This window comes from Chrysochloris asiatica, unplaced genomic scaffold (assembly GCF_000296735.1).
Source record: "Chrysochloris asiatica unplaced genomic scaffold, ChrAsi1.0 scaffold00046, whole genome shotgun sequence".
Classification (NCBI taxonomy): domain Eukaryota; kingdom Metazoa; phylum Chordata; class Mammalia; order Afrosoricida; family Chrysochloridae; genus Chrysochloris; species Chrysochloris asiatica.
The window spans coordinates 17,619,324-17,643,229 of record NW_006408564.1 but is presented as its reverse complement, the minus strand read 5'-3'; the positions used below and the strand labels follow the sequence as shown (position 1 = coordinate 17,643,229).

General features: G+C 43.0%; 1 protein-coding gene across 2 annotated transcripts in view; it reads right to left on the bottom strand.

Annotated features, from left to right (window-relative positions):
• Nucleotides 1-13,908: 13,908 nt before the first annotated feature.
• Nucleotides 13,909-23,906, bottom strand: part of ATXN7 (ataxin 7) — a 127,557-nt gene continuing 117,559 nt past the window's right edge. The window contains exons 5-9 of one of the 2 annotated variants that reach the window (XM_006862105.1): nucleotides 23,276-23,541; nucleotides 21,443-21,641; nucleotides 20,969-21,090; nucleotides 16,738-17,680; nucleotides 13,909-14,258 (exon numbers count right to left, since the gene is read on the bottom strand). In XM_006862105.1, coding sequence (XP_006862167.1) covers nucleotides 14,241-14,258; nucleotides 16,738-17,680; nucleotides 20,969-21,090; nucleotides 21,443-21,641; nucleotides 23,276-23,541 — 1,548 coding nt within the window. In that variant the 3' untranslated portion in view covers nucleotides 13,909-14,240. The remainder of the gene's footprint in view (nucleotides 14,259-16,737; nucleotides 17,681-20,968; nucleotides 21,091-21,442; nucleotides 21,642-23,275; nucleotides 23,542-23,906) is intronic. The other variant, XM_006862104.1, reaches the window with a different exon arrangement.

The following is a 23,906-nucleotide window of genomic DNA, read 5'->3' as shown; positions in this document are numbered from 1 at the left end:
TGCTCTTCAACACTTTAAAAAGTTCCTTTGCAGCAGATTTTCCCAATGCAATACGTCGTCTGATCTCTTATCAGTGTCACATTATAAGGACACTTAAATGTTGTCAGCAATTCAAACTCACCAGCTGCTCCTTGGGAATCCTATGCAGGGTTGCTAGGAGTCAAAACCGACTTGATGGCAATTAACAACAGGCCATGATTTCATAAGACAAATGTAAGATTGTTTACGTTTTATCACTAAATTGTTTTTAACAAACGCAGGTTTTTTATATTGGTATAACTACATTAGGTTGCGATTTTAAATCCTTGGTTTTCTGCTTTTTGACAAAAATTCCAGACCCTACGAGAAATTTTAGGTCCAGGTCCTTTTCATCCAGGAATAGAAAGGGTTCAGGAAACCAGTCAGTAGGCAGCAAGCACTGGGGGTTCTTGATATGAATGATACAAGGTTTTAAACTATCCATCCACAGCCTGCACTTAAGACAAAGCCTTTGGATATCACATGTGGAGTTGCTCCAAAAAAATGGACAGATTTAGGCAACTTTGGGCTCATTCCCAATCAAGCTGAAGTAGTGTGTTCTCCTGTTTGTTTCCTTAACTTGTACTACCTGCTTGGTCCCTGCTAGCATCTTTGTTCTCCCTGCATGACCCCCAAAACTAGACATGTGGGGTTGATGAACAACAACCTCCCACATTTACTAGTAGAACCTCAAAGAGAATTCTTCATCTTTCACCTTACCTCTGGTGGGTCACACTTGTATTTATAAGAGTATAGGTTGCTTTAAAAGTTTTGACAATTTTCTACATTTAATCATGAAGGTTATTTCATATGAAAAATATTATCACGATGTGAATTATAAGATTATAAATGGTAATATGAATAACTACATGCAGTTGTGTTAGTTCTTCACATTGGTGAATGTTTCCTTTTGTAGTTGAAAAAAGTTTATCTTGTCATTTTTTTTCAACTCTGATTTCACTATATCCAGGAATCAACTGGATGAATTACTCTTTTATGATTATTTGCTAAAACAATAATGACAAATTTCCCTGACCTCAGTAAAATTTAACTACCATTGCTATCTGCCCAATAAGAGAAATAAATGTTTTAGAACTATGTCAAATTGTGTTAAGCATTTTATTTCCTGTATTAGGATAATAGTTCAAGTAGTCAATTTATTAACAAACTGAGCAGCTGCTCATCAAAAACCCTATACAGGGTCCCTGTGAGTCATAACCAACTCAATAGCACTTAACAACTACAATCTAGTAGTAAATTTTAGGAATAGAAATACTATCTAAAAGCCATTTTTTGTTAAGTAATTGCATCCAACTTTTTACTTATTCCAAGTAGCTAAAAGGATGCCTAACTCATCTGATCACTGAGCAGGTGTTTTGCAATGTGCTTGGAATCTCATGTGTAAAAACACTGAGCCCTTAGTGATCTCAGTAACCCTCACCTCTGTCAGTCTGTCCTGCTTTGGTGGCCTGAAAGTTTCTATGATGGTGGAAGCATGTGTGCATGGTGGACAAATTTCAGTGGGAGTTCCAGACTAAGACTAGAAAGAAAAGCCTGGTGACTTACTTCCAAAAATTAGCCACTGAAACCCTGATGACTCACAAGAGAACACCGTGTGATAGAGTGCTGGAAGATGCGCCCCTATGTAACAAGGCACTCCAACAGCCACAACAATGGAGTCAGACCCACCATCACCAAGATGGTGTAGGCCTGGGTTACCATGAACTAGAGCTGAATTGACAGCAACTAACAACCCGAGCAAACACTGATCTTAATTGATTAGGTGGTTACCAATCACTAGCAAAGCAACTGTATAATTTCATTTAATCCTCTGTGCTGTATTCTGTTTTTAAGAGGAAGAACAGATACTTGAAATAACATCTGCCCCGTGATTACGAAAGGAAAACAAGGGTTGTGCTTCTAGCCCTTGTCTTTCTAATGGTATACAAACTTCGTAGTTGTTAGTAACAAACTTCATCTCCACAACAGCAATGGGGGGATGAGGTTAAATACTCCCAAGATATGAAAAACTAAATCACCAGTTTTGGTTTCAAAGCCATAAAGACACAGCTTACCATGACTTCAGCTTCTGAAGATCTACAAAGTATATCTAGTCCAGCCAACCACCAATACCTTGGAAGAGGCAGTCAAGTCAAATGATGTACTGAGTAAATCTGCAAAAGATGTCTTTGAAGTATTAACAAGCAAAGGTGTCTAAGGTGTATCTGACCCAAGCCATAGCATATTCAATCACCTCATATGCAGGCGAAAGCTGGACAATGAATAAGGAAGACCACAGAATTCATGTATTTGAATTATGATGTCAGTAGAGAATTGTGATTGTACCACAGACTGCCAGAAGAATAAATAAATCTGTCTTAGGAGAAGTACTGTCAGCCTAAGATTGGTCTTTAAAAGTCAGGATAGCCCCTTTCAAAACTAAGACTCAATAGGAACACATGAGCAGACATGCGCTCTGACTGGTGACCACACTGGTCACCAATAAGAGGAAGTTAGTGAGAAACAGCAATGAAGCAGCAAGCTAAGCCCTACCATGTAGAATAGACTCCTGGGCCCAGAGTCAGTGACATAGCCAGGACTAGAGTGGAGAGTAAAGCATCCAGCTGATAAGAAGTGAAGGCATCTGCACAAGAACATCTACACTTGCAGACACTACCCACTTGACCTGGCTTCAATGGCTGGATGATCAGAACTCAACTACACGAAGAAAGAAGAGAAAAGAAAGAGTAATCTGATACAATTTGATAAACTTGACCTACACCTAGGGATGCAGTAGCTCAAAAGAGGGCACTAATCTTTATAGTGAGAATCATTCCCACCCAGTCGCTACACTGGGTAGACAGGGATGAGCAACTTGGACACTGGCTACCCAAAATGGGGGGGTGGTGGTGCTACAAAGGCAAGAAATAACTAGCTTACAAACTTTCAAGAGGGAGCCTAGATCCAGAGGGCAGGGAGGAAGATAGAATCTCACCCAGGAGTAGTATGCATTTTGTCTGGGAGGGGCTGATGAGATGGGAATAGGTCTTGTGTGGTACAATAGTGAATAACTGCTATCAGGACTGACTGTGAGGGTTGGAAATGTAAAGTAGACGTTTTGTAGCAAAAGGAGGGGAGTGATTGACTTTGCAGTCCAGGAGCGGAGTTCCTTGGACCATCAAGGAAGAAGAGTGGAGTGCGGGACCCTACCCAGAGAAGCAGTGATGCCAGAGATGGAGGCAGAGACGATGACATTGAGAGATGGAGCAGATGGGGACTTTAGACACAGTGAGGGAGAGGGGCTGTGTGCTGCCGACCAGGTGGCAGGCTTGTAGGATATACCCTTTGGTTGGTTGATGATGCATGGAAGGGATTCATGCATGGCAATGAAATGATATACGATAGGATGAATGTAAACTATCACATAATTCACAATAAAACATTAAAAAAAAAAAAAAAAAAGTCAGGATGACAAGATTGGTCCCTGAAGGCTAGCATGCTTGGTAGACAATGAAGAAAACGAAAACCTTCAATGAGGTGGACTGACCCAGTGGCTGGCTGCAACAATAGACTGAGAGAGCAACAACTGTGAGGATGGTACAGGACTGAACTGTGTTCTAAGTGGGTCATTTCACTAGGAACTGCTCAGGACTATGTAACAACACATCAGTCCGTTGCAAGTTTGAAGTATGTGGTATAAAGGGGGAGGTCTAACCTCTATGTCACTCAAAAATCTCTCATCATTTTTCCTTGTACAGAAAAATTTAAGATTAAAAAGGGACACTGCCAATAAAGGATCAGCTTTCAATCCAGATAATGAGAACACCCTATTTTACCACTATGAAATTCCCTTGGGAGAAGTGATCATTTTGTGCAGATTTTCAGTAGGTGGCGCCCTAGCAACTGTTAACCATCCCTTTCACAGGTTGTTAGACACCACCCCATACAGAGTAGACAGGGATGGACAACTTGTACATTGGCTTCCCAAAAAGGTGGGGGTGGGGAGTGGGAGTGGGAAGGCTACAAAGGCAAGAAGTGACTGGCTTACAAGATTTCAAGAGGGAGCCTGTATCTAGAGGGTGCAGATGAAGGTACAGTCTCCACTGAGTAGGATCCAATCTGTCTGGGCGAGGCTGATGAAAGGAGACGGGATAGGTCTCTTGTGGTACAACAGTGAATAATTGTTATCAGGACTGAGTGTGAGGGTTGGAAATGTAAAGGTAGATGTTTTGTAGCAACAGGAGGAGAGTGATTCACTTTGCAGTCCAGGATCAGAAGGCCCTGAGACCATCAAGGGAGAAGAGCGGAGTGCGGGACCCTACCCAGAGAAGCAGTGATGCCAGAGATGTAGCAGCTGGGAACTCTAGACCCAGAGAACCAGAGGGGCTGTGTGCTGACGACCGGGGGGCAGGCTTGCAGGGTATATCCTTTGGTTGGTTGATGATGCATGGAGGGGATTGTAACCATGGCAGTGAAATGATATATGTATGTAAAATGTAAAGCTAATGTTCTCCCATGTAAAGCATCACATAATTCACAATAAAACTTTAAATTAACAAGAAGAATTGCTAGAGACCAGGTTTTCTTGTATATCTGCAATTAATGGAATATCAGTACTGGTCAACTCTAGACTTGACTTTTGAGGACTCTGCTGCTATTGAAGCCAGATGGGTTAGAAGTTGTCTGTGTCACGAGAATTTGGGGACAAATGAAGTCGTCATCCTCCTAGCATCTTACTCTCCCCACGACTGTTATTTCTACCCTCATGCAGAATGCCTTCACTTTGAAGCTGCTCACCACACTCAATGACCTCGCTGCTCTCAGCTACAGTCCTCCAACTTACTACCCCTATTCCACCGACTTCATTCAAGGCTTGACCAGCTACTTCAGTGTTCTCATCTGTTGAACATCTTTCAAACAACGAATCCAAGTAATACTTTCGCTTCACAGTTTAACTTTGATCCCTGCGTTATTTCCTCAGCACTCCAACTTTGGAATGATACAAGTACGTACCTCTGAACAACTTTTATTTTTGAAAATGAAACTTGGAATTCCACTCTGACCCTGCTGTCCACTCCTGACCACTCACACATGAGAAACCTGGACCTTGCCTTGTTAACCCTTCTTCATTGCTGGCCTTATTGAATTATCAGGAACTTGCTGTGACCTTGATAACTCATTTGTCCAATCACAGCTTGTTATATGAAAGGGGGAATCCTTAAACTTACAGGGTAATGATTCCAAACAAAACAATGTTTCAAGAGTACCTGCAGAGTTGCTAAACACTAACTTCCAGTTATCCTCCAATTACCCAATCTGGGCCATTGTTAAGCACTCAGCCATACCTTCACTAGTAGTATGAATCCCTTGGCAAGCTCTCCTCTATCTGTCTTTATAAAATAGTCGTATTCAGGGATTTATCTTTGGCTTTGTCTCTTCGTGCTATGGAGTTTAGGCTTCAAGTTTAAGAAAATCCTAGAAATCAAACATCAAATGATTTGACGGTGTCTCTGTGAGAAGATCCACAGTTTTTACCTGTGATTGTTGGAAGTCTGTGACACAAAGGTTAAAAATTCTTAGCTGACCAGACACACTTCATAGCCTGGCTCTGCCAGTACAAGTTATCACAGGCCCTCAGGCAAGCTGTTCTTCATCACCAAGAGAAGGGCTTTGTGAGAGAATGTACATAAAAAGGCTTGGGACTCTATTTGGCATATTAAATGCATAACTAGAGAACTCACTACTATCTAGTTGATTCCAACCTGGCAACAACCCCGTAGGACAGAATAGAATGGCCCTAGGTTTCCAAGGCAGCACCTATACCATCAGCACTGGTCTGCGAACCACAAGGTCAGTGGTTCAAACCCACCCGTTGCTCCTCAGAAACCCTGTATGGGGTCGGTATGAGTTGGAATCAACAGCACGTAACAACAATCTTTACAGAAGCTGACTCACATCTGCCTTCCATGGAGCATGGGTGCTGATGACCAACTTTTCAGTTAGCACCGCTATACTTAACCCACTGTGCCACCAGGGCCCCTTCTTTCTTGATACACATTATTTTTAACGTTAGCCAAATCATTAAAATCTGTTGTTGGTGAAATCTTTTTCTATGGCTGGTCCCCTCACCGTGCTTCTCTGCTTCCTAAGTGCTATGCAGACAATGCCTTGCATTGATTGGTTCCTGGGCTTTGACTGTGGAATTTAGAACAATAAATGCAAAGAATTTCAGCCTTACAAGGTGAAAAGCTGGTTTAAGTTCCATTACCAACAAAAGGGACTGTCTCTTACTCGAAAAGAGGAGACTGAAGAGTGGAAGGAGGTGAGAAGAGAGAGGCAATTAGGCTGGAATTTGTGGAAAGGTGTTTTTTTGTTTAAGACTCGAGAGAAAGGGATAAAAACAGATGTTTGAGGCAGAAAGGGTAAAAAAAGACAAAAAACAGGCAAAGAGATTTAAGAGTGTCTGTGTTTTTGCAGACTCAGGTCAAGATTTGCAGGACTCTTTGGGCAGTTGCACCTGCTGGCACCGGACCATGAACTCTCTCTAGGCACAGACAGTTAGTTACATGTGGGCTAATGTACAGCTGATCCTGTATGTTCTTGAGGATGAAGGTTCATGACATCTACAGTCCTAGACAATTGGTTTCCAATTTCTCTTACCTTATCCGAACCTCCTTTCAGACAGTATTCTCCCTTTCTCCTCCTCTATTATCTGTGTTTGCCTAATTTGCTTCCTCCGTCTGCCCAGAATGACCTTACCATGGTGAATTCCATATGCCTAGAGTCAAAATTGCCAACTTCCACTACCTTTAATTGTGCTAGTCTCTTGCTATCCAGGGTGAGGTTGCCTGCAAGGGAATGAAAATAAATAAGAGATTAATGGGTTGAACCTGAGATGTCTGGTTACTCAAGTGAGTGGATGTGGATCTAAGTATGCAATGGGAAGTCCATGGGCCAGTGGGGGACAAGAAGTCTAATGCAAGGTAAGAGACGGGCATTTTTTCCAATACACAAAAGCAAATGTTCCCATTATTTTATGCAACAAAGAAGTTTTGATTTATTTTAACAATATGTTTACAAATGGTAAAACTGGCCAGATATCAAGCGATAACAGATTGTTGTGTTCACTTGTTCTGCCAATAAAGGAAGTTAATTCAAAGCAACGAAGAGATGCTAGGGCAGGTATGTAAGAAAAGTTATCTCCATCTCACAATGATTACATGCTATCACATTTATGTATACGCAAGTTCATGCATGTGCTGCATGATATCCATTTGGGCAAAGGCCCAATGTTTGTGGTCCCATAAGGCTATAACAGAGTTCAGAAATCCAGACCGGATGTCACTGGACATAGTGAAAGCAATGCGTGCATCTCATATCTCTTGTAAACAAAGTGACTGCACTGCCAGCTATCTAACGGTCCAGCACATGCAGAACCTATAATACCTATGTCTTTTGTTTTTTTAACGTTTTATTGTGAATTATGTGATAGTTTACATGGGAGAACATTAGCTTTACATTCATACTATTGTATATCGTTTCATTGCCATGGTTACAATTCCCTCCCCATCCATCATCAACCAACCAAAGGGTATACCCTGCAAGCCATCAGCACACAGCCCCTCTCCATCTCTGGTTCTAGCATCCCCAGCGGCTCCATCTCTCCACGTCATCGTCTCTGCCTCCATCTCAGGTGTCACTGTTTCTCTGGGTAGGGTCCCGCACTCCACTCTTCTCTCTTGATGGTTCCAGGGATCTCTGCCCCTGGACTGCAAAGTCAATCACTCCCCTCCTTTTGCTACAAAATGACTACCTTTACATTTCCAACCCTCACTGTCAGACCCGATAACAATTATTTACTATAGTACCACATGAGTGCTATCCCCATCTCCTATCCCAATCAGTCCCGCCCAGACAGACTGGACTACTCAGTGGAGATTCTGACTTCCTCAAGCCCTCTGGATCTAGGCTCCCTCTTGAAAGCTTGTAGACCCCCTATTTTTTCCTCTTTTGTTGAAGTCTTATGATGCACATAAGTTTTTAATTTTTAGCATGTCTCAATCATCTATTTTGTCTACTTTTGTTTGTGTAGTTTTCAAAATGTTTGTTAGTGTGTATTCCCTGAATTAGAGCCCTCCTATTTGTCCCTATTTTTTCATTGAAGGCCGTCATAATTCTGGGATTCACATTTAGGTCTTTTATCCATGCTAAATTGTTTTTAGTATAAGGTGTGAGGTAAAGGTCTTGTTTCAGTCTTTTGCATATCACTTTCCAGTTCTACCAGCACTATGTGTTGAAGAGACTATCACCTCCCATGCGATATATTTAGGCATTTTGTTGAAAATCAGTTAGCTGTTTGTGGATGGGTTAATTTCTGGATTCTCGATTCTGTTCCATTGATCAATGTATCTTTCAGTGTACCAGTACCAAGCTGTTTTGACCACTGTTGCCATGTAATAAATTTTGAAGTCAGGGAGTGAGAGGCCTCCAACCTCATTCTTCTTCTTAAGCAGTGCTTTGCTTATCCTGGGTCTCTTTCCTTTCCATATAAAGTTTGTAATTGTTTTTTCTATCTCTTTGAAGAATGTTGTTGGAATCCGGATTGGGATTGCATTATATGTGTAAATTGCTTTGGGCCGTATTGACATTTTCACAATGTTATTTATGTCTTCCTATCCAGAAGCATCGTACATTCTTCCATTTTTGTAGGTCTCTTTTGGTTTCTTGTAGTAGTGCTTTGTAGTTTTTTGTATAGTTCCTTTGTTTTTCTGGTTACATTTATTCCCAGATATTTCATCCTTCGGGCGGCCTCTGTAAATGGTATTGCTTTCCTAATGTCCTTTGCAGCCGCTGTCATTGTTGGTATAGAGGAATCCAACTGATTTTTGTATGTTGATCTTCTATCCTGCCACTTTGCTGAATCTTCCAATGAGGTCTAGTAGCTTTTTTTCCCTGAGTCTTTGGGGTTTTCTATGTATAGGATCATATCGTCTGCAAATAGTGTTTTACTTTTTGTTTGCCAATTTGGATGCGTTTAATTTCCCTGTCTTGCCTTACAGCTCTTGCTAAGACTTCCAGCACAATGTTGAATAGGAGTGGTGACAAAGGGCATCCTTGTCTGGTTCCTGTTCACAGAGAGAAGACTTTCAGTTTCTCTCCATTGAGAGTAATACAGGCTGTTGGTTTTGTATATATGCTCTTAATTATGTTGAGGTATTTCCCTTCAATTCCTGTTTTGTTGGGGGTTTTTATCAGGAATGGATGTTGGATTTTGTCAAATGCCTTTTCTGCATTAATCGATATGGTAGATTATATGTTGATTGTTTTTGTGATGTTGAACCATCCTTGCATCCCTGATATAAACCCACTTAATCATGATGTATAATACCTATGTCTTGATCCTCACAATAAACACCTTGTTACTTATACACACACTGCACTGTACTCTAGTTTATTCTGATGGCACCTCTCCCCATGTACAAATCAACAGTTTACCGTACAACAGTGTATCCTTCCACTGGCCGGCAGCAGCATCCAGTCTCGTGTGTGGCATGGCTCAAGTGCTGTAGCCTTATCTGTTGGTTTAATTTTCTTTGGAGAATGTTACCGTGAAGCGCACCACAGTTCCTAAATGCAGCAAATCCAGTGCTAGTGACGGTAGCAGCAAAAGGCAAAGGAGAAGGATCGATATGGAAGTGAAACAAGAGGTTATTGAAAACACAAACGTGGAAAATCAGTGGATGCCACTGCTCACAATGTCGGCATGTACATATAAGCTCCAAATTGCATAACCTCCCAGGTCACGGAGCATACCGTGCATGTTAAGTGACACACAACTGTACAAAAGAACAAGTTTTCTTGATTCATCGACTTTCCTTGGTTTCTTTCATAAACCTGCAGGGCCAGAATGTAGCAGTATTTACTCGACACAGTTATTCATTTACTCAAGGCAAAGAAAGCTTTGCCTCCAAGAATGGCAGCATACTAACCACCTGACAGCCTTTCACTTATGTAGGCAGGAAACTAAAGCTGAAGGTGCTTTAAAGGGGCTTTTCCTGATGCCAAAAAATACAATAAAGTGAGACTAGATTGAATGAGGTTGAGTATCACAATGAGGCAAAAACATGTGAAATATTTCACGCAGCCAACCTTATTTATTGAGAAGTCCTAATTTTATTGCCCATTTAGTAACATGTTTGTTCCACAAACTAATTTTTCATAAAGCAAAGCACAACTTTTTCTTATAAATAGTATAAATTATTTTATTTACAGAAACTTGTTACAAAACAAATAGACTATATATTTCTTCTCTTTTAAATATCCAAAGTAATTTTCTATCCCTTGACATTTGTTCATGTTCTATACAGCAGCCAACACAAAGTCCAGCTGAGATGCTCTTGATTATGTGTACAAATTATCAAACTAGTCACACATTTTAACACAGGAGATTGCTTTTATAACCAAGCTCAAAAAAACAAAACAAAAACAGCAAAATGTTTTCAAGGCCCTACGTTCACACTGACGGTATGTAGTGCTCATTTTAAATTATCTGAAAATGTTTCGCACAAAATGTAAAAGTGATTATTGTCCGTCAAACAATGAAACTTTTAACAATCATTTTTTCAAAGCCCAATTCTCCCTCCCTCCCCCAGCCCGCCCCAGAAAGAATGAGAGACATTAAGAAATCCCTTGGCAACAGAACTCTTGTAGGAAGACAGCTGCCTTTATAAATTATCTTTTTCAATTTATACATCTTTTTTCAATGTTCTCAGAGGTACTTCTTTGTATGATATTTTTGGAATAAAAAAAAATGTTTTCAAATAATCTATGTTAAACTCTGAAGTTCATGAATGAATAACAAAACGGACACATCCTGTTAAGTTGCTGGCTGAAAAAAATATTTGTAACATGATGCCACTGGGCAATCCATCAATAATTGAATCACTATGAACGAAAAGGTCTTAATTTAAAAATACCTTATAAAATTACTAGCATGGGTGGTTTTCAACTCTTCCCCTAAAATTTTAGAAACAATATTTAGGTGGAAAAAGCAAACTCCAAAAGTTCAACTGAACATTCAAGTCTTTTTAAAGAGAATCTGTCTAAGCTTAAAACTAGGTATCAGGCACTTTCAGTTTTTCCCCATTAGTTTTTACCCACTCACAGCCTAGTACACATGTGCTCAGAGTGCGCACACAGCGGCACACAGACAGGCGCACACACACACACTCTCACACGGAAAACACCAACAAAAGAAAAGCAGTGTGTCACTTATTACATGTAGTCTATCGGGAAATCAGGCCACTAGGGAGAAGCAATGCCCACTTCATCTGGATGAATCAACTCCTGGGACATGACAAGGGACAAAGACTGTCACAGAACAGAGGCATCATCCCTTCAACTGTAAAGGAGGCAGGTTCTAGAACTATTGGCTTGGCAGTGAACCACTTCAAATTATAAAAAGTTATTTACTTTTATTAATTAATAAATAAATACTAGATGATCTCAATTGTACCAAAACAGGATATCCGAAAAAAAGACCTGTGCAAAAATACATATTTAAATATGTACAATTCATTTTTAACAAAATATGTCTTCTGAAATAGGGATACTTCCATATTTATAATAGAACAAGAAATTCCAAAATAAAGATACAAAAGTAGGTTTTGTATAATTCTTTGTTCATCATTGCAGCACTTTTTTTTCTTTTTTCTTTTTGTAGATTAAGAAAATTGCAGGAGTTATCATGAAATTTTATTGGAAAGAATATAAAAATTATCTTGGTTTTAAATTGATACCAAAGTCTGGCTAGAAACAACCCAACCACTGCAAATTTGGTTTTTGCAAGTTAATTTAATTCAAAAAAATACTTGTACTCCTGTGTTTTATATGGTCTGAATTGTTTGTCATAATAAAAAGCAGTTGTAGGAGAAAATAACATATTTTTAACAACAGTCTAAAATTTAATAGCACTGTTTAGATAGGTCTGTTTGTGGCAGGCAGAATTCAAAATGGCTAATTTCCTAATCCCGATCCTCTGTGTTCTACCGGGAAACATAATGAAATTTAATTAAAACCTTCAGTCTAGGAAATCAAATGATCAACACTTGCTAATCTAAATATCTACATTATTCTGAATCAACTTGCTATCATGGGTCCTATTCACATCTTTTGGAACAAGAAGCTCTGTCTGTAAATTCCATCACAAAAACAACTTTATTTATAACCATCAAGTCTCCTCAGATTTGAAAATAGATTCTACCCATACCCCATTGCACTTGTCTCCAAGGAATCATACCTAGGTTCGTTCTGATTCCCTGTCCCTCTTCCCCTCTCTCAAGGATGGAACAAGGCTGATTTCTCTTAATGACACCAAACTGGCCCATCCAAACTTTCTCCTTACTAAACTCTCCCATACTATCTTTTTAAAAATATTGACCGATTGATTGCATAATAAGTGAACAAGTTACTGTTCCCCCTTCCTTAAAAAAAAAAAAAAAAAAAAAATCAGTATTTTACATCAATTTATAGCTAAAGTATCTGCATACCATTTTTCTGTTGGTTTTCTCACATAATATGAATAATTCTGTAGAAATTCACATTATTAGGCTGGTAACCAAGTTCTAGCTGTTGTTGACTTGAAATACCCAGAAACTAAAGTTTGTAACCCAAGAATTGTGGGGAAAAAAGGATGTACTGCGTGGCTCTGTTCCCACCCTGTCCAGACAAGGATCAGAGCCTTGGAAAATTTACCCTGTTTGCGGAAACTTTGTGTGTTCTTCTAGGCAAAAAGATCTGGTTCTCGTTTCAGGGGTGTGGCGGTAGAATCCCAAGTGAAAAAGCCCCAGCCCATCCCCAAAATTTAATGACACATTCTCAAGCATTGTGTTTGAACATATTAAGTTCTTTCTTTGGGGCTGGGGTACTAGAAAATCTATCCTGGAGGGCTCCTAACTCTCTCAGGAAGATGGCTGGCATTTCATTCCACATAAGGAGATGTGCCAAGGAAATAATGTTAGAAAACAATATGCATTCCACACACAAAATCTCCACGTGGGTACATGTACACCTTCTCTAAACCACCCCCCCTCTGGTCCAGCTCTCCACCCCAAACGCATCCACACACCTTCAGGGGCATGCAGGGGTGGGCTACAGTGGGAGGGGCACTCGCTCACAGTGGAAATGTATAAGGAGTTTCCAGGACGGTGTCCACAGTGGAGACTGAGGGCAATGCCTAGGAAACACTGCAGTATCTAATGACTTGGCGAGTGAGTCTCTGCTGCATCCTAACGATCCCACTTTAAAAAGGCAACTTTTTGAGAGTAAAAGACTGGGCAGGACAACAAACCCAATCTGACATACTGTTCAACATAAAGATGTAAAGGATAGGGACATTCCAGTCTGAAAATCTTGGAAAACTTTCTTCCCCTATAATGATTAAATACCTCTCCACTCCCCAGACGCAATTTGGCTTTCCTGTATCAAAACTAGCTTGTATTTGTGTCATATATATTTTAAATCGCAAAAATTGCTTTTGTACCATGAAAACTAAGCCTCTAAAATGGTTTTATACTTGCTCTCTGGGCATCAATGGCTTCAAACCAGTTTGTAGGTTTCTCATCTCTGATGACTTGCCAAAAACGGCTGGGCAAAAATACAGGCTGTTTTGTCCAGGTGCCTTTTGCTACTGTGCACACTCTATTCCTGGAATACTGCTCCACGAACCTACAATCCCCTGGCCCACCAGGGCTGCTCAGGGCCTGACCACTGGGGAGTGGCCCACAGAAGACAGTGTCACAACAGACAAATGGTGGCCAGGGTGGGGGAGGGGGAGCCAGCTACAGTAAGCCTCATGCCCTTTAGCATTCGGTTGCCCATCTACTCCATGAGTGGTTCCGTGACAGACTGCAAGTTTAAAAACAAAAGAACAGAAACAAAAGCTTCTCACAGATTGGTAGCCAGCAGTCCAGACCACTTTAACACTGATAAAAGCAACTCGGTGGCTGAACTGGATCCAGTGTCCTTTATGAGTTCTCACTGCTACAGACACAGCTTCAGGGAAATCCTTGTTAAAACAACAGCCCGGCAGCTTCCTACCCTGGAGACCCACAGGAGGTTGGGAAAACCGACTCAAAGGCATCGTGGAGTCCAGAGTGTTGAGAGGAGGTGTAACTTGTCATCAAAAGTGTCCAGATTATTCCTCCCCGCGCTCTTTTCAGCTGTCAGGGACGTGCCTTTGGCTTTCAAAAAAGAGGGGGAGGGAAACAATGGAAAAAGGTAAGTAGGTGGTTGTACACTCTGCAGCCAATTCTAAACCAGAAGTTTCCAAAGGTCACATGGCACTAGAATTGCCATTGAGAGGGTGATGCAAGGAGCCGTCTCAGCTTCAGAATTCGGCCTTGGCTTTTTAAAAGGTTTCATTGCCCTTAAACCTAATCACACTGAAAGCTTTTCTTTTAGGAAACTGGCTAGCAGAGGTGCAGACTAGGTTCTTAGCATAGGCAAAAGAGGTTCACATGTTTGCCTTCTGTTTTACTTACTGATTGTGTGTCCCTGAAGGTATTCCAGCTGGTCAAATGAGAACTAATCAAGGTCATATGGGCCAGCAGCACCCACAGGTGTGACAGCTTCCAGTCAAGGGTGTGCCTGCTTATGCCCTGCCCCATGGTGGACTGTTGTTTGGTACTGGGGGACGGACAGAGGCCACGGACAAAGCTCTACAGGGCTGTCTGGTCAGTGTCATCTCCCAGGCAGTCCTGCTTTATTCCCTGGGTGGCTTCAACCAGCCAGTTCTCTTTGTTTTAAAGGCAGCTCTGCTTTGTACAGAAGATAGCACATTGAGGTAACCGGTTTTCTAAGAGCAGTATTTTTCGAAGCATTTTGGGGCTGGAGACCCCTAGGAAATACTGGTGAACATTCTAGGACCCCTCGTAATGTATACATGAGCACAGACAGAAACATGGTACAAAGTCTTCTTGCGTGTTCATCGGTGCTACAGTCTCCACCCAATAGGCTGCCTATAAGATTTGTGCAGTATAATGACAAGCACTACACAGAAGAAATCCTTCTCGAACACAAACTTAAGCCCAAATGGATTTTATGGAACAGGATCCAAATTTAGGCTGTTTGGGCTTTTGGCTTTCCAAGAGAGACATAACTCCCTCCCCGAGAGGATATCAATCAGAAGCAGCAAACGAGCCACTTCTGAGCCAAACTTGCCTATCAGATATGTGTTTGGGCTATACTAGGTTAAAAAACCAAAACACTACATTGTTTTTTAAATGGCCAACTTTCACACTCAAGTCCAAATCTGCAGTTTGTCTTTCAGAAATGTCTGAGGGGACAGGTGCGCCCCAATGTTCTCGAGGTGCTGTCACTCCATACTGTGCCCCACCAGTGGGCAGTAAGATCTCAATGAAGACAGAGTATGCTCAGTGGGCTCTCAGGCATGGGTGTATCATTTCTTGCTGTGTTTGCACTGCACTATTATGCTTATCATAAACTATAATGAGTAACTATAAACCAAGAAGTAAAAGCACCAATCTCACCTGTCCAGGAACCCTCTGATAAACAGAACAAAACAAAACGAAAAAACAAAAAATGAAAAAAAAAAAGTTTTACAAAAAGTCCATGAGTATCTGAAACTCAAATGGAAGGCTTTAAGTGGTTGCTATTTAAATCCATGGATAATGATTTTCCTCATACTTTTGGCAACGGGTGTTAATCACAGAGATACTGGAAGGGAATTAAATTGCAGTAGGAACTTCTTGGCATTTCCTAAAAAAGCGCTAACCAAGCATCTGACTTAAGCTCTGAATACGAAGAAGGAAAAAACAGGAAAAAAAAAGAGCCTCACATTTTAACTGAGGGCTCTGGGGTGAGGCTGATGCAATTCCCTTTTATACACAAAGTGCTCTACCCAGACGAACAAAGTAAGATGAGGGATGAGCAGGGAGTTAGAGGAAAGGAAGCTGGAAGAAATAGCGACCAGAGACAACACACCCTAAGATACAGTATGAGAGAAAGAGTCATGCTTCATTTTGAACCCAACACCTTCTTAAGTCAATTCTCCACTATGGGCCCTCTCTAAGATTTCTTTCTAATCTGTTAGTTAATGTGAGATGTTAATCTTCTATTGTGCCTGTTTTCCTGACTCCCTTGAAAACAGGAAGAAACCATGGGGTGAGATTTAACCACAAAATCTGAAATACTCTGAGGGGGAACATATAGAAAACTCTTCCACTGAAAAATGTAAATACCCGTCCCCACTTCCAGTCTCCCTCACAGGCACCCGCAGGACGACTAATACTCAGGAAGCTCAGCTGGCTTCCTTCCTCCAGAGAATCATGGGATGCCTCCTCTTCACCCAGTATAGCTCCTCGCTTACTGTCTACCAAAACCTCCCTTCCACTTCCAACTCTTGTTCTGCACGCTGGTTTCCACAGCAGTGTCTGCTAAATGTATTACCGTGGTTTCCTTACGCAGGAACACCTTCCACAGTCATTACGAATCCCGTCACAGAGGCCCCTGTTTACCTACCTTCACATAGCCATGAACGGCAAACCTCTCCCGTCCCACCTCACTTTTTTCTTTAAAGACACTTGAGCTGGATATCTGTTTATAGCCAAACCAACGAACCCAACCACACAGAATTTCCAAGGCAAAGATCCCAAAGGAGAGGAGATGGCATTCCCGTAGGGCTCCGAGGCCACTTCATACCTGATGAAGGTGGGAATTGTTCGTCAGTCCTTGCGTCCCTGGGATGGTGCCTGTGTGTTTCATGTGGACGTTGTTCATGGCTGGCAATTTGGCAACCTTTGTGGGTTTGCTGCTGCTGCTGCTGTGGTTGATGCTGCTTGAGGCGGGCGAGCACTTTCTTTTCTTCCCTATGAGTTTGTCTAGAGGAGTGTGTGAGTTGACAGTCAGTTCGTTGGACTGGTGAATGAACGGGCCAAGAGAAAGAGTGGAATGGCTGCTGTTCACCATCACGCTCATCCTCCTGATGGATTCTGCAGGGCTCCCTCCAGCGGGGACCCTCCCTGACTGGTCATGCCGGACGCTCACCGAGTTAGCTTTAGTCGTCACACAGTTGAGGCCGATGCTGTGGGAAGATGTGACCACTGAGGGGTAGGGAGGCCCAGAGTGTGCCACACAGTTTTTCCTAAAGGGCTCCATGGAATGAGAAGAAGAGGAGGAGGAGGAAGAGTGAATTAACAGTGGAGAAGTGTTTTTGCGTTTCTTTCCTGAGCCGCCACTGTTACTGCTACTGGCGCTGTGACAGTTACTGCTGTTACCAGGAGGTTCCTTGGGCCTTAAAGACTTGCTGGGTTTTAACTTCTGAGGTTTCCTGGACATGGGGGAGGAGGGGACAGAGGAAAGGCCCGAGGGCGTAGAAGGGGACGAGGATGACGAGGACACTTGTCTGGACTGCATACTGCACACGGGATCCATTGCTCCAGAAGTGGCAGGCTGGGCATTTAGTGTGGTTCCATGAGCTGGCACCGATTTGCTACTTGGGGAGATGCAGGTGGTTGGTAGGAGAGCTGGGTGTGTAGAGACAGCGAGATGGCTGACCCCGCAGGGGGAAGCCAGTGCAGAGTTTGTCCGGTGAGGAACACGTGTGGAGACAGGCGATGTGGTGCTGGGCACTGGTGGGATTTTCCTGGGAAAAGGAGAGGGCAAGGAGTAGTATTCGCCAGATTCATGCACACCCACTTTCAGATGAACACCCCTCGATCACTTTGCAATTCTCTAAGTCCAGCATGTACTCCTCTGCTTCACATTCTTTAATGCCTTCCTGGGGCTCTCAGAATAAAAACCAAATCCTCCTCACGCTTTGTAAGTCCCTCTGGGTCTTGTCCCCTGCCACTGTCCCAACCTGACAGGGCTAGTCCTAGCTCTCTTGGACTTCCTCAAGTCAAGGTCCAAGAGTACGCCACAACTTCACATTTCCAACTGCTCTCATGTTGATTCTGACTCATGGTGACCCCAGGTGTGACAGAGCAGACATGCACTTCACAGGGTTTTAACCAGACCTTTCTTCTGAGGTGCCTCCAGCCGAGTTGCTAAGTGTTTGCACTACCTAGGACTCAATGCCCCGATGTAAGACTCTGTGTAGCTTATGCCTGGGATGGCCTTATCCCCAACTTTCACAAATAAAGTATTCTAAGTGCCCAGCACAGTACCTGGAAATACTAAAAATTCATGAATGAATGAAAGGACAAGGAAGGGTACAGCTAATTGGCCACATCGGCTAGGTCTTAACTAGTGGCCTGAAATGCTGCATAAGGAAATGGCAAAGGTGCCTTAAACTCTGTGTGACTTTAGTCACAGTGCTACAATAATGTGCATGGATAAGATGTTTATCTGAGAGTGGGGAAGTCTTCATCCCCACCTCCAGTCTCAGTTCTGACTTTTAAATGGGACAGCACCCCCAAATTTTAATATTTCTTATGGCTGAATCAAAGCTGAGGTGGCAACATTAAAAATGATGCTTATTGCAGAACTTGTCCTTTGGTTGTTTAAATGATTATATATTCCTGAGTGTTTTTGTGTACATTCCCATCCCTCCCCAGTAAACAACAGAAGGAATAGGAGGAGCAAATACCGTCCAATGATGATACAGGAGGAGATTGTAATGACTGCAATGAAATGATGAGTGCAAAACCAGTGTTCTCCCATATAAACTATCACTCCATTCACAATCAAAACTTAAAGAGTGTTCTACTCTTGGCCTCCCAGGGCAGACCCACCTACAACTCTAAGTGCTTCCTAGATACTTCTTAAGAACTATAGCTACTAAAAATTCATCCCTGCAAACACCCACACTTTCTTTAAAAAGCCCATTCACGAGAGGAACGCTGGTTTTCTAAGCCCATGCATCTCAGCCTTGGCTGCACAGCACAGTCATCTCAGGTGAGGTGCTCAACCACAGCCCAGGATTGTTTACACCACAATCTGTTTGTTGGGGGCAGACATTAGTGATTTCTCCATTTCTCCAAGAACTGTGCCCTGGTCTCTACCTGATAGGTTTTCAACTGAACCTACTTCAACAGACTCCACTTGTTAGCAAGGCTCCCAGGCTTCCCATAGGGGCTGGTGCATTTGAGAGGCAGTTCAAATCCATCAGCCACTCCTCAATGGCAATTAACAACAACTGCTCTTTGGGGGTCCTGGTGTGGCACTACAGGATAAGCACTACACTGTTCAAACCCAACAGCTATGAGTTGGAACCAACAGGATAGGATGGTGCTTCACAACACTGCTCATGGAGTCTAGTGGTGCATCATGGCCACTAGGTGGCTCAGGAAGTTGGGGGCCTAAGGACCCGGTAGCTGGAACCCAATGCTGGATGAAGGGAAAGGGCTTTATGGGTTAAGAAGTGATCTCTTGGAACACGAGTCTCTGGTTCCTCATACAAGCACTTTTAGGTAGTTTCTAACCTGTATCTAAGAATACATAATCAGAATGACTTGGGTTTGTACAAGTAAGTTCTGTAAAGGTAGACAAGAAATGAATCTCACCGTTGTTCTGAGATTCCACTTACTGGAGATGACTTGGTTCACACTTAACACAAATCTCACTTTCATTTCACCACACTAAAAGGGCTGGAAAACAGGCTCTTCAAGGAAGGGAGGATTTCTGGCTGAGCACCTCAAAGGTGGCCCCAGAAAACAGTTCTCTGGGAGAAGCAAAGCCACCTCTAGCCAATTTCAGGAGCTGCCTGAACAAACTTTGCCTCAGTCCCACATCACCAGTGTGGGGAGACTTTCCCTAGCACCTGGCTTGGCAACTCTCCATGGAGTTCCAGTCTGTCTCAGCCTGTGTGCCAACTCACCAATGAGCAACAAGTCTGCCCCTGCTATACTGACATTTAAAAATCTCTAGGTCCTATTAATGGATAGGGACGGTTTCCCCTTCTCTGAAGCAAGGCTGACAAATGTCCTGAATGAAGTCAGAGCAGACAGCAGTCAGTCCCACAATCCTACTTTTCCAATGTTCACAGCATAAACAGAAAAGGCTGTTTATATGAGTTGTATCTTTAGGAACCAGAATCTTCAAACAGACTGTTAACTACAGCTGCTTATTGGTAGTTGCTGTTAAGTGCCATCCAGACTGTTCCGACTCACAGCAACCCTGTATAGGGTTTCCAGGGAGTGGCCGTGGGTCTGAACAGCCAACCACTCCAGTACTTATCCTACAGCACTACACCAGAACTCCTTTCTGAGGCCCCTTCTGGACACTTAACAAGTACACTAGGAACCACAGGCTCTTCAAGTCCCGCCAGGTAGTCTGATAAAACAAGCAGCTGAAATTTCCTGTATCTTAGGATATTCTGAAATGAAGAAATGCTCAGAACCCCCAGGAACCACTCCTTCACAAAGCAGAGGAGGAAATGTGCAGCAGATGACCAGCATGACAAGAGAAAGCGGAAGCCCCACTAATGACCATGGAGAGGGCTTTTCCTTGTGGATGTCCAAGGCCTCTGACTAGACTGCTCTGTCTGTATGAGGAAACCAAGACAGGGAGGCAAGTGGATGCATTGGCAAAGAATCTCTGGGCCTCCAAAAAAGGCTCCCATGTTAAAAGAACTTGAGAGAGGTTTTACATTATATGAGCAAATCCCCTACTTTGAGAGTTCCAATGCACACTGCCTATCTAAAGCAATGACATGTTGTATTCCCTTTATTTTTCTCTTAACAGGTTTTTGTCTTTCTCTTCCACTAGAACGTGACCTGTATACATGTGAGAGTCCTTCTACCATCTGACCCAACACTCACAGCACTATGTTTGCTAAACGAGAGCACGGATGATGAGCTGAAGGTCCTATTTTCATGTGAGATAAGCACATCTTAATGACCTCATCCTCACAGGAAATCCAGAGAAGATGTGGACAGGAGAGTCGTCCCCCTCCCTCCGCACAGCACACAGGGCTGGTACGGGTACTCACTTCCACAGCTGCGCATTCAGATGCTTCTCCACCATGAGGTTGAGGGCGCAGCGAAGCCGGTTCCACCTGGAGTCAAACACATAATAGCCTCTTCCAATCTGCCGGCTCCCAAATGTGCAAAACTGAAAGAGAGAACACAACTGCATGTGCTTACCAACTCCGACCATGGCACCCTTTGTTGAGGGTTCTCTCCTTCCAGAAAGGCGCTAACCATGACAGACTCTGAGTATCATAAGCTGTGAAGCATGAGAGTGACAATGCCTAGCCCTGAGGATCGTGGAAGAGAAAGGGAAAAGCATGAGACGCCCCCCGGCAGAGTGCGAGCCGCCTCTGGGGCACCCTGTTCTGAGCTGCTCTCACATCTGGACCGTGTCCCACAAGTAAGGGCATGCCAAGGTCCCTGGCGCGCCCCCCTGCAGTGCCCTGTCCATGCTGCGTGGGGAGGGTCAACGCGGGGGTGGACGTGGAACTTACAGATGCTGGCTGAGGATGATGACCTGAATAATGACAGTCCAGTTTTTCAACAGACTCTTCTTTGTCATCGCCTTCGCCCTCCTCACTGGATAACCGAGAAGCTGGCTCAGTGGCAGGCAGGGGAGGGTGTGGAGATTCATGGACTGGAGGAGGGTCAATGGGGGCACTCCCACCTTGCTGAGCAGGGCAGCCTGGAGGCCTTGGTGGGTAGAAAGTGCATCATGGATCAATCACACACCTGGGAATCACCGCCTTACCTCAGATACAACAACGTATCCAAAACCACCACAGGAGGCCTACTAACAGTGGGGGGGAAACAGGTGCGTTCATATACATGGCCTGGGAGTGAAGGGACCTCTTTCCTGATCTAGCTCACTCACTGCCTTCGACTCGATTCCGAATCATGGAGACCTGATCCTGAAGAGTTTCTGAGATGGTAAACCTTTACAGGAGCAGGCTGCCTCGGTTTGTTCCTGCAGAGTGGCTGATGGGTTTGAACTACTGACCTTGTGGTTAGCAGCCCAGCGTTTAACTCACAGTGTCACCAGGGTTCCTTTTACCTGAACTATACAATGACAAATAAAGCTGTGTGTGTTGAGTTAACCCAAGGTAACCAATAAAGTTACCTTCTGTAAAGTTCTCTTCAAGGGTGAAATATAGTACTTAAGAGAATTCTTCCTTTTATGTCTCTTCAACTGGATCTGGGTTACTAAGACAATGATTTGGGATAACCAGGAAAGTATACAAAAATAACATGACAGGGAGTGGGTGATAAACCACAAGGTTTTATGCAGAGGCTGCTATGTAAGGACAGTAATGCAGCTTTCCTACATTTTGAATGGCCTGGTGGTTCTCAAATCAATCTTTTGATATACGGCAACACTTCCTTGAGGAGTTGGCCCAAGGACTTGCAAAGGAAAGTACAGCTGGGCCTGGCCACGCTCTGGAGAGCCTCTTCAGACCGCTCCTCTACTGTGCCGCTGAGAAACCACAGGAGTTATACGGACACGCTTGAGCATACACTTCAGTTTGGGTTTCCACGAGGTGGTTACTTCGACCCCTCTAAGTGGCAACTTCAAGGATCAGATGTGTCAGGGTGAAACGCTGAGTAACAATAGCCAAGGCTTGGAACATTCCTAAGTGGAAGTCCTTGTTGCCAATACTTAAACAGTCGACACTAAAGACCCTGATTCTCTACGCCTTTCTCTTTCCCTTCCCTCTGGAAATTACTTCAACTTGGATAAATACACAAGTACAAACACATACATATTCCACATTCATGGTCTGCGAAATATGTATGATAAAGTCTCAGAAACAGTTTGATCCATTGCTTATTATGGTGCTAAAATGCCTAATACATGCTAAGACCAAAGCCCCAGATGAATGAATGAAAAAAATATGTTGAAAAATGGATGCTGTAAAAACTCAGGCTGAACACCCATCACCAGCAAAGATTCCCATTGCTGCACTGTGCAAGAAGTGAGACAAATGAATGGGAAATTGCTGCCAAAGCCGTGTGAGATGCTCCAATCACTAACCTGCAGAAAGTACCAGAGTTTCAACCCTTGTCAGTGAGGTTAGCAGACTCCTAATGCTGAGTCAGGGTGCAGCAGATAAAGCTAACTTAATTTGTTCTCTATCTGGCCAAGCTGCAGCCCTAGTAGAAACATCCTGGCAAATTCAACACTTCGCCTCATAGTAACTCCAAATTTCAAACAAGTATCTCCACAGTGAACCTGACATACTGTTACAGACATCATGACTGTACTGGAACCGTACAATGGCCACAAGGTGGTTCTTCGAGGGAGGAGGAAGGATGGAGGCTCAGCTTACCTTGGAAGACTGGGGGTGTGAGGTTTAAGTTTACTAGCTAGTAAAAGCTTTGATTCTGAAGGAATAACTCCGTGAGAGTTTTGGTGTGGCTCCTGTGAAGTTCTAGGAGGGGTAGGATGCAGGTCCCTGAGAGGCTGCGTTGGTTGCTGAGAGTCCAGATGGCGAATTGATTCCTTTTCCCTGGTTTTGTTTTTGTGCTCGGCTAATAACACATCAAATCGTTTTCTTCTACCCTGGACAGCCCTCCGTTGGGTTAAAGAATGTGTCTACAGATGCAAAAAACACACACACACACACACACAGAAACTGAGGAATCACAATAATTTTTATCTGGCATGTATTCAAAAAATCATTCTGGACCATTAACATGGCTGCCCTGCATTCGATAAGCTACAAAGCACCATCTTTCACTAGAAAGAGCACATATTCCAGGGTCTAAGTGTATGAGTGTGGTATTGTAGAATAAGCACTCTACCATAAGATCAGTTTGAACTGCAAGGCCGGTGGTTTAAACTTACCAGTCATTCCTTGGAAAACCTATACAGGGTTGCTATAAGTCAGAACTGACTTGATGGCACTTAACAACAAAATCAACAATAAGTGTGTGAGGATCTGTTGTGGTGATTATTCC